The sequence below is a fragment of the Pygocentrus nattereri genome, chromosome 5 (genome assembly GCF_015220715.1).
Source record: "Pygocentrus nattereri isolate fPygNat1 chromosome 5, fPygNat1.pri, whole genome shotgun sequence".
NCBI lineage: Eukaryota > Metazoa > Chordata > Actinopteri > Characiformes > Serrasalmidae > Pygocentrus > Pygocentrus nattereri.
Window position 1 is genome coordinate 44,302,313 of NC_051215.1, and position 11,733 is coordinate 44,314,045.

At 39.9% G+C, this 11,733-nt stretch overlaps 1 protein-coding gene across 1 annotated transcript; it reads right to left on the reverse strand.

The window, feature by feature from the left end:
- Positions 1-2,043: 2,043 nt before the first annotated feature.
- Positions 2,044-9,575, reverse strand: si:ch211-117n7.7 (uncharacterized protein LOC751622 homolog). The gene is made up of 13 exons (XM_017696691.2): positions 9,364-9,575; positions 8,978-9,099; positions 8,779-8,878; positions 8,546-8,665; positions 7,878-7,908; positions 7,752-7,797; positions 6,694-6,823; positions 6,507-6,544; positions 4,394-4,476; positions 3,243-3,325; positions 3,031-3,109; positions 2,770-2,894; positions 2,044-2,676 (listed from the first exon to the last, which is right to left on the reverse strand). The coding sequence occupies exons 1-13, from the start codon at positions 9,450-9,452 to the stop codon at positions 2,652-2,654; spliced, it is 1,071 nt and encodes a 356-aa protein (XP_017552180.1). The 5' UTR covers positions 9,453-9,575; the 3' UTR covers positions 2,044-2,651.
- Between the last annotated feature and the right edge of the window lie 2,158 nt (positions 9,576-11,733).

An 11,733-nucleotide genomic window follows, 5' to 3' on the forward strand; every position in this document is an offset into this window, starting at 1 on the left:
AACTTATTTGTGATCCTGAGTTTAAAGCCAGTTTTTATTCAGCTTGTAACTAATTTACAAAGTAATCTTAAACTGAAACTTTGCTTGTGTGTAAAAAGTGATTTCAGAGCCACTCGGTTCTCCCTGATGGAAACTGTTTACCTTCAGTGTTTTGTGCTTCTGATCATTTTAATATTCGTCAGCGTCACTAATTAATGACGTTCTATTAAAAGACTGGTTTACCAAGAGAGACGCTGGAGGACTTTCACCTGAAATGAGTTCATGAAGCGAGTCTTGTTGTCCTGGGGCAGTCGTGGGCTGGAGGTTAGGTATCTGGCCCTGTGACCGGAAGATTGCCGGTTTGATCCCCAGTGCCGACAGTCCATGACTGAGGTGTCCTTGAGCAAGACACCTAACCCCCAACTGCTCCCTGGGTGCTGTGGATAGGGCTGCCCAGCGCTCCAGGCAAGTGTGTGCTCGCTGCCCCCTAGTGTGTGTGTTCACTAGTGTGTATGTGGTGTTTCACTTCATGGATGGGTTAAATGCGGAGATGGAATTTCCCCAGTTGTGGGATCAAGAAAGTATCACTTATCACTCACTTGTTATAAAAATGATAACAGGACATCAGAGCCAGAATTACTCTTTTAGTACTTTTACTTTTGATACTTAAGTACATTTGAAGGCAAATACTTTAGTACTTTTACTCAAGTGGAGGTCTAGAGTAAGGACTTCTACTTTTACTGGAGTAATATTTCACCTTGGGTGTCTCTACTTTAACTCAAGTACATGATTTGTGTACTCTGTCCACCTTTGCTCTTTCCTCATTAAGAAATCCCAGGCATTTTATAACACTTTTTTTCTTGTTGCAGTTTATCTTTCCAAAATTTATGCATTCAGTTCCATTGTTCTGTGCAAAGGACATGTAGGTTAGCCATGGCATGAAATGTGATCTGATTTAGGGAGAGCAGAGCAAATAATAGAAAAAAATCTACTGTCTTAGTATTTTTCTATTCTGAAGTTCATGTAGAATATCATAATATGCTGCTTTGATAATACACACTTTAAAAAGATGATTGTTCTAGGGTTCTTTAGTAAAGGCAATGATTGACATTGTAGCACTAAAAGAACTCTTTTTGGGGCTATAGAAGACTTTTTTATAAAAGGTCCATATAGATCCATATACAATACATTCTCCATCAACCTGAACAACCATTTCACCAAGCTAAGAGCATGAAATGTCTCCATATAGAACTGCTGTCTTTATTAAGAGAACCTTGGAAGATTCAACTCCTACTTATTGAGTTCAGGTGTTTTAGCCAAGCCTATTGCTAGATTGGTGGATAAAATTAAGCACATTGCCTTGTAAACTCAGTAGACAAACACTGGCAGTAGAAAGGGTCATACTAATGAGCTCAGTGACTTTAAACACGGTACCATCATACAAACGTAGAGTGTTAAAGCTCACAGTGCCTATCCTCTGTTGAATCACTCACTAAAGAGTTTCAACTTGCCTGCCTGACTGCATTGTGCCAAGTGTAAAGTTTGGTGATGGAGGGATAATGCTATGGGGTTCTTTTTAAGGGCTGGCCTGGGTCCCTTAGTTCCAGTGAAGGGAAATATTAAAGCTTCAGGATACAAGACCTTTTGGACAATTTTATGTTTCCAACAGTTTGGGGAAGGCCCTTTCCTGTTCCAGCATTACTGTGCCCCAGTGCACAAAGCAAGGTCTATAAAGGCATGGTCAGGAGAGGCATCAAACACTTCTGGGATGAACTAAGACAGAAACAGAGAGCCAGGCCCTCTTGTCCAACATCAGTGTCTGACCTCACAAATGGAGAGGAAGTCGCTACAGCTGAAAAGGTGTGGGTGGCAACTCCATATTAATGTCTATGGATTTAGAATGGGATATCATAAAGGCTCCTATGGGCGTAATGTGAATATATCCCAATACTTTTGTCCATATAGCGTATGTGCTTTTAAGTTTGGTAAATTTCATGACATTACAGACTTTTCTAGACCAAGAGTCCTGCACTGTTGTTTACACAATGAAACAAGACAATCAGGGACTTTTATTTTCTTTTATTACACATCATCAAATCAGTAAGTGCTCATTCACCACTCATCATTCATTTTTTGCTCACTTGACAATCGCTGACAAAATACACTCAACATTCACTTCTGATAATTCAAATGAGTCAATATTCACAACGATATTCATCATAAATTTCATTTCATATACTGTATATATACTTTCATATACATATATGTCCATTCAACCTAAAATGACTTTGAGGTAACCAGTAGTTTGATAGGTGTTCAAATTAAAGAAATACATAGAATGAAATGATAAAACGCTAAATTTATTTCAGATGAACAAAAGCAATAATTTGCATCAATTCAAACCCCAAAAACACAAAACAGCTTCTGCTCACTTCAACATTTTACTATGTATGTTTAATCCACAAATGAATGATGAATTCTGCAGGATAACATCTGCTGAAGTTGCACTTCTAACCTAAGCAGAGGAATGATCTTTGCAGCAAAACTGAAGTGTTAAAGGCAAACATCTGTGACGCTCTGCAGTTTTAAATCAGTGCATGTCTGAATACTTCAGAGGAAGAATATATGAAGATGAAAACTTCTTGCTTCCAGACACACTCTTCTTGATGCCTCTAGATTATGCTGTCAACAAACTCCCTGTAATGTAAATGCAATCAGGCATTTTTATCTGAAAGTTGTGTGGAAGATCATATTTGTAACAATACCAAGAGAACAGGTTTGAAACATTACCTTATGATGCCTGGCAAAGCAGGGTCCCTGTACAGTCCATTATGAAGATATCCATGAGATGCATCAAACAACACCAGCTTGACTCGATCATCTGACTTCATGGCGCTTTTTGCCGTGCTATAGAACTGTACAGAAAAATAATGGCTATGAAAATAACAGTTTATGCATTTAATTTATTTCTGCTCAAGAAAACATAGCTGATAACACAATCACACATACAGACAGAGTTGATTGTATACTGTATCTCTTGCCATGTCATACCTCCTCAGCTATCTGGTAGGGCACTAAATGGTCATCTTTAGAATGAAGGATTAGAAGAGGCATCCTCATTTTCTGCACACTGTAGAAAAATCACAAATATTCTCATTCAGCAATGACAGTCACGGTTTACTGCACATATCAATTTCTTTTATGTTCAGCATTGTGAAATGCTGTTTATAAAGTTTAGTTGAATGCCATTGCCTTATACTTACTTTTCATCACTGGGAAAGGTGAATTTATTATTTTTTAATCTGTCCTGGAAAAAGTACTGAATGTAGGGAAACTTCCAATAATACTGGGATGAAAAAAAAGAAGAAACAGTGGATATACAGGGTGAGTCAAAAGACACAGGACACCATTTTATTTTATTTTTTATGCTGTAACAAACTTCCACGATGTGGTGCTGAAGGTGGTGTTTGTTGTGGATTTTTTCAGCATACACAATTTGTTTTGAGATGACCCCAGAGATAAAAGATAAACTAAAAAATAAAATAAAATAAAATGGTTTCCTGTGACGGGCGGCACGGTGGCGTGGTGGGTAGCGCTGTCGCCTCACAGCAAGGAGGGCCTGGGTTTGATTCCCCGGCTGGGTGACCGGGGTCCTCTCTGTGTGGAGTTTGCATGTTCTCCCCGTGTCTGCGTGGGTTTCCTCCGGGTTCTCCGGTTTCCTCCCACAGTCCAAAGACATGCAGTCAGGTCGATTGGACATGCTAAATTGCCCCTGGGTGTGAGTGTGTGAGTGTCTGTCTGTGTCTGTGTGTCTGCCCTGCGATGGACTGGCGGCCCATCCAGGGTGTATCCTGCCTTCCGCCCGAAGACTGCTGGGATAGGCTCCAGCACCCCCCGCGACCCTGACGGAGAAGCGGCTTAGAAAATGGATGGATGGGTTTCCTGTGACTTCTGACCCACCTTGTACATTATTAGATACAGTATGTTTATGAATCATAAGGCTATATGCGTGGGTGCGAACTTGGGTTAAATACTGCGGGGGGTGGGAAAAAAGCGAGAATTTTGAATTCATGTCCTTGACATGATGACAGAAGTTTAATTTGAGGGAAAGATGCCGAAGGAACTTGTGAGTGAAACACATGGAAATCAGCTCAGCTTTTCTGGTTGTTGTAGTTACCGCAGTTTCACTTTAGCAGCTGTTTACAGACTGTTCAATGCAGTTTCACTACCACAGCTGTTCTTGAGCTTTGCACTAGGACTGTAGGGCTTTAGTTTTGTGCCCCCGCTGTAGTTCGCACCTATGGCTATATGTGTCATGAAGAAAATGATCAGACAACTGTTATAATGCACAGATTTGATATTCTCTACTTATCAGTATTACACCAACACGTGAAAGACCCAGGATGTTTCCTACCCAGGTGAAAGGATGGGGGTATCCTGGTGGTACTTTTCCTGTTTTGAATGCACCCTCAAGTATCACTCCATCAGCAGGGTTACCTAGAAAGACAGGCCTGTGGTAATCTAAGGTAAAAGTGTTTATCATTTCTAGGACATCTTAATACAAATAATGTAATGTACAATGGAAATAACACAGCCAGCAACAAGGGCCATGAATAATAAACCTAAGGAAATTAAAAGGCCTTATTGTGGCTTTTCACTAGACTTTTACTTCTTTTTAGGACACTGTCTATATGATTGATATTTTCATTAATCCATCAGTTTTAGTAAATATATGTCTGGTACTCTGTGCACCTTTCATGTGTTGTGGTACAGTTTTGTATAAACAAAATAATTACACTGAGCACGCTCTCCAAAACTCCTGATGATATATTTTACCACAATGGCATCGAGCTTTTTCAAAATAAGGCCTCAAGAGCTACAACCCCAATTCCAACGAAGTTGGGACGTTGTGTAGAACATAAATAAAAACAGAATACGATGATTTGCAAATCCCTTTCAACCTATATTCAACTGAATACACTACAAAGACAAGATATTTAATGTTCAAATGGATAAACTTTATTGTTTTTTGCATGTTTACCACTGTGTTACATCACCTTTCCTTTTAACAAAACTCTATAAGCGTTTGGGAACTGAGGACACTAATTGTTGGAGCTCTGTAGGTGGAATTCTTTTCCATTCTTGCTTGATGTACAACTTCAGTTGCTCAACAGTCCGAGGTCTCCGTTGTCGTATTTTGCGCTTCATAATGCGCCACACATTTTCAATGGGAGACAGGTCTGGACTGCAGGCAGGCCAGTCTAGTACCTGCACTCTTTTACTACGAAGCCACGCTGTTGTAGCACGTGCAGAATGTGGCTTGGCATTGTGTTGCTGAAATAAGCAGGACATCCCTGAAAAAGACGTTGCTTGGATGGCAGCATATGTTGCTCCAAAACCTGTATGTACCTTTCAGCATTAATTGTGCCTTCACAGATGTGCAAGTTACCCCTGCCATGGGCACTAACACACCCCCACACCATCAGAGATGCTGGCTTTTGAAATTTGTGCTGATAACAATCCAGACAGTCCTTTTCCTCTTTGGCCCGGAGGACACAACGTCCGTGATTCCCAAAAACAATCTGAAATGTGGACTCATCAGACCACAGGACACTTTTCCACTTTGCGTCAGTCCTTCTCAGATGAGCTCAGGCCCAGAGAAGCCGGCGGCGTTTCTGGGTGTTGTTGATATATGACTTTCACTTTGTATGGTAGAATTTTAACTTGCACTTGTAGATGGAGCGACGAACTGTGTTCACTGACAGTGGTTTTCTGAAGTGTTCCTGAGCCCATGTGGAAATATCCGTTACAGAATGATGTGGGTTTTTCAATGCAGTGGCTGCCTGAGGGATCGAAGGTCACGGCATTCAGTGTTGATTTTCTGCCTTGCCGCTTTCTTGCAGAGATTTCTCCAGATTCTCTGAATCTTTTGATGATATTATGACTGTAGATGATGAAATCCCTAAATTCCTTGCAACTGCACATTGAGAAACGTTGTTCTTAAACTGTTGAGCTATTTGCTCACGCAGTTGTTCACAAAGTGGTGAACCTCGCCCCGTCCTTGCTTGTGAATGACTGAGCCTTTCCGGGATGCTCCCTTTATACCCAATCATGACACTCACCTGTTTCCAGTTAACCTGTTCACCTGTGGAATGTTCCAACAGGTGTTTTTTGAGCAGTCATCAACTTTCCCAGTCTTTTGTTGCCCCGTCCCAACGTTTTTGGAACGTGTTGCAGGCATCAAATTCAAAACGAGTGGATATTTGCAAAAAACAATAAAGTTTATCCATTTGAACATTAAATATCTTGTCTTTGTAGTGTGTTCAATTGAATATAGGTTGAAAAGGATTTGCAAATCATCGTATTGTGTTTTTATTTATGTTTTACACAACGTCCCAACTTCATTGGAATTGGGGTTGTATAAGGTCAGAATTATTTTGGGCTTTAACTAGTTTACCTGAAAAACAATATACATTAACGTCCTAACATCCTCCAGTAAAGATTATTTTTAATTTGATATTTCTTACCTTGTTCTTGTAATTTAACTGCAGTGTTAGTTGACACTCTGCAAATAGAATAACAACATGTCCATGTATTTAGAAATATAATACATGATTTACAGTACATGACCCTTATCTAATAACTAGCTTTTTTTTTTTAAAAAAATGCTATAGTGGTGTAGCATTTACCTAAAGCAGCATCATACCTACTTACCCAGTGCCAAGTGAATGTCCCCATATGATCAATGGACTGCCCTTACTGCGCTCCCTCACCCAGTGGTACAGGTAGAGGGCATCAGTGGTCAGCCCAGGCTCTGTGGGCTCACCAGTGGAGTCTCCAAATCCTAAAAAAATGTTAATTATATCTGATAAAGAACAATTTACAACTTTCTAAAATATTATGTAATAGTAAGAATGACATAACATTGCTGTTATTTACTGTTAAACTATAAAATGTGCAGGAATATCATTGCTTACATGAATTAAATGTCATTTTTAATATAAAACAGATGATATTTCAAGAAATGCTTTAAGTGCAATATATAATAATGTTAACATTTTGTAATGTACATGTAATATTTTCCAAAAATCTGTACATGATCATGATGAATTCTTTTGATGCACTGTGTGTCAGAGCTTAACAAAACAGTTGGTGATTATTCAAGCAGATCTGCATGTCCTCACCCATGTTACATTTTTTTAGTTAAACATATATAAAAAACACACATGCTGGGATTACCAAAAAAATGTTTCAGTTAAGTGCTACATCATGCATAAGATGATGTGTAAACAAATAGTGAAATGCAATAAAAATACATGTAATTAAAATCCTATTTTATAAAGACTGATATTGCTTTATAGTAAGTTTTCCATTGAAAGCCATGTTTGATAGAAATGGCACAATAACACTTCATTACTGATGCTGAAACCTTGAGTATCCTTTGATATTGATGCCAATCCAGTATTTCTTCTTAAAAAAGATTTTAATTGAAGTACATCGCCTACAATATTATTCTTTATTGATCTTACAGGGGCCTTCCACCCAGTGACTGCTGAGATAGGCTCCAAGCCCCACCCCGCAACCCAGAAAGATAAGCTGCTTAGAATATACTCAGATGCATATTTTTAACACACCCACTGCCTTTTACATTATATTGAAAACAACTTGGAACAAACTATTATGACATTAACAGAAAGTATGTCTTTCATCTCCGATAAAGCTACCATTTGGACATATGGCACTGATCAGTGGAGTACCAAGGTTTTACCCACCTCTGTAATCCATAACCACTGCATGATAGCCAAGAGAGCTTAGAATCTGCAACACCAAAATGCTGTCAGTGAAACACGATTCACATGATTTAGATTTCTAACAGTGGAAATAGTGAAGCTACTCACATTTGCAACTGCTATTCGATGGGGGGCTGCTCTGTTGAAATAAAACCAGAAAAAAATAAATAAATAAAATAAATCAGATGTCTAGTGTCTCAACAAAGTAACACAAATAACGTAGTGGTTTTAAACATCTACAGTTCACTAAAAGTGTGCTCACACTTCACTGTGACAGCAAAGCTGATGTTTAATGTTCTATGCTGTACAAGGTCTCACCTAAGGTATGTAACAGAGTTCTTGACAAAGTGCAATTCATAAAGTCTCCTTTGTTTGTTTAACAATCATTCCCGAGGGTAAAGATTACTTGGATTGGGGGCATTGAACGACAGCGGGAATTAACAGGACTGTGAGGAGCAAAACGGAAAATGTAAGGACAGAAAATACAGATCTAACGAATTACCTTGATTTCATTAAAAAGAATATGCAAGACAGATAGATTACTAAGAGGTTTCAAATAGCACTGCTATTTGAGGTAGTACTCATGTCTCGAAATCATCAGCTGCACACTCCACACTAGCAGGTAAAATGCTGCTGACTTTATTGGATATACTCACTGTCAATTAATTTATTTTACTTGTAAACGTTTACAGAGCATAAGCCAAATATATGATCCAGGTGAAATGGTTACACACCTGAAAAAAAACCATCCACAACATTTTAACAAGTTTGCCCACCTGTTATTTGTGTTGCCATGAAGATAGATGAAAACAGGCGATCCATCACCCAAAGACTTCTCGTACCAGTCCAGCCCTTTCCCTTGGGCCTCCTTCCACTTGTTCTCAGGGACAGTGTGCCTAATACACAGGAGTCAGAGAACAGGACAATGAGAGAAGATGTACTGTCCCTTACATTTGAAAACTATTCAAATTTGTTCGCTAACAGACATTTCACAGTTCATTCGACTGACCACACGCCTAGTGTCACCCCCTCTTCTGAGGTCAGGTACATGTTAACGGTGTGGTTTAGACCAAGGTCAGCAGGACGGCTCAGGTCAACGAAGTACAGTACTGAGGACAGACACAAAAATGAAAGCATGTTAATCTTTCAGCTGCAATAAACTGCACAGGACACAATGCTGCCATATCAAGCAGAAATGTGCAACATACTTGCATGTGAATAAACCAGGTGCTGTACAATGCCAGGAAACAGCCTCAGTAGAAACGGAGTGACCACATATAGGACACAGAGGGCTAGAAACGTCCATTTCAGCCACACTTTCCATGAAGACCTTCACAACAGAAAATGTCAGAAGGTGTTAGATTATGCAGGTTATGAAACTGGTTTTAGTACTGGCTCTTAGCAGAGCTGTGCTGAGCTTTAGCCTCTTATTGACTATCCGAGCAAGAAAGTAGGCCGAGACTGATAAACAGCTTGACAGATGGAGGCTATGGAGCAGTGAAGTTGAAATCACACTTTTAAAAGTTATTATCTCCACAGTCTTTTGCCACTGTTCTGTCTTTAGCACAGCAGAGTGAAAGAAAGCTTCCGTAACCTCGCTCGCGCTTCCACAGCCTTTTTGCCTTTTGCTGGTTTCTTCTCAGTCTGTTCAGACCCAGCAGCTTCATCCACTCTTCTCCTCATCTTGTAGCACGGTAGCCGAAGAAAATGGCTTTTTGGACTCGTTACTGAAAGCTGATTTAGAGTCTAGAGTCTAATGTGAAAAGTAAACCTATGTCATCACTCTTTACCACACTCTTGACTTCGAGGGGTCATTGGACGGCCTGTGTACCTCACTGGAAACGCCTACTTCACATGGCCAGTAAGGGCCCTTATGTAGTGACACAATAACTGAGAAAATGATTGTAAAGTGTTGCGTAACATTCTGAGGACCTGTCGTGCTGAAAAAGAACAAATAGAAACCATTAGAATCATTTAACCCATTAAGAAGCCAAAACACTTGATAAAATCAACAGTAACACGTAATAATTTCTGGGCTTTTTTCAGCAGGGTATGGAAGTTAGAACCACACCAGCTACATTTTCAGACCACATGAGGAACCACATTTTTCCCCCAGTCCCAGCTTCATAGTTAGATGATTCTTCAAGGGTTCCTTAGTACACCATGTTCCAAATTATTATGCACATGATATTTTTCCCTGATTTTCCTAAATGGTCAATGCAAATGAGTCAGTATAATAAAAGTCATCACCCGTTAGAGTATAAATTGAATTTTATTGAACAAACCTCCCAATGATAACAGTATATTCTTCAAAAATAAAACTCAAAATGCACTGTTCTAAATTATTATGCTCAGCAGAGTTTCAAAACATTTTATAGGTTGTAAAGAACTGAAAATGGTCATTTGTTGAATTTGCAGCATTAGGAGGTCACATTCACTGAAATCAAATGCTATTTCAATCAAAAACATCCTAACAGGCCAAGTTACAGGTTAACATAGGAACCCTTCTTTGATATTACCTTCACAATTCTTGCATCCATTGAACTTGTGAGTTTTTGGAGAGTTTCTGCTTGAATTTCTTTGCATGATGTCAGAATAGCATCCCAGAGCTGCTGTTTTGATGTGAACTGCCTCCCACCCTCATAGATCTTTTGCTTGATGATACTCCAAAGGTTCTCTATAGGGTTGAGGTCAGGGGAAGATGCCACACCATGAGTTTCTCTCCTTTTATGCCCATAGCAGCCAATGACACAGAGGTATTCTTTGCAGCATGAGATGGTGCATTGTCATGCATGAAGATGATTTTGCTCCGGAAGGTACGGTTCTTCTGTTTGTACCATGGAAGAAAGTGGTCAGTCAGAAACTCTATATACTTTGCTGTGGTCATTTTCACACCTTCAGGGACCCTAAAGGGCCCTACCAGCTCTTTCCCCATGATTCCGGCCCAAAACATGACTCCGCCACCTCATTGCTGACGTCGCAGCCTTGTTGGGACATGGTGGCCATTCACCAACCATCCACTACTCCATCCATCTGTACCATCCACAACACCATACCATCTGTTGCACAACACTCATCAGTAAACAAGACCGTTTGAAATTTAGTCTTCATGTATGTCTGGGCCCACTGCAACCGTTTCTGCTTGTGAGCACTGGTTAGGGGTGGCTGAATAGTAGGTTTATGCACCACAGCAAGCCTTTGAAGGATCCTACACCTTGAGGTTCGCAGGACCCCAGAGGCACCAGCAGCTTCAAATACCTGTTTGCTGGTTTGTAATGGCATTTTAGCAGCTGCTCTCTTAATCCGATGAACTTGCCTGGCAGAAACCTTCCTCATTCTGCCTTTATCTGCACGAACCCGTCTGTGCTCTGAATCAGCCACAAATCTCTTCACAGTGTGATGATCACGCTTAAGTTTTCAGGAAATATCTAATGTTTTCATACCTTGTCCAAGGCATTGCACTATTTGACGCTTTTCGGCAGCAGAGAGATCCTTTTTCTTTCCCATGTTGCTTGAAACCTGTGGCCTGCTTAATAATGTGAAACATCCTTCTTAAGTAGTTTTCCTTTAATTGGGCTCACCTGGCAAACTAATTATCACAGGTGTCTGAGATTGATTTCAGTGATCCAAAGAGCCCTGAGACACAATACCATCCATGAGCTTAATTGAGAAAACAAAAAATTAATCTTTATGACACTTCAATCCAATTTGCATAATAATTTGGAACGTGGTGTAAAGGGATTATCTCTATATAGAACCAATCCATGCTTATCCTCTTAGGGCGTTTATACACTTGGGCCAAAGTGGGCTCAAACCGGTTTCTTTTGCATATGTGAACACAATCGGACCCCTCTAAACGGCCTCAAAAACGAACCGAACCGGCCTCAAGAGGTGGTCTCGGTTCGGTTCGTTTTGTGATTCGATTAATTTGTGCATTGTGAAAACAAAACAGCCCCAGTCTGCT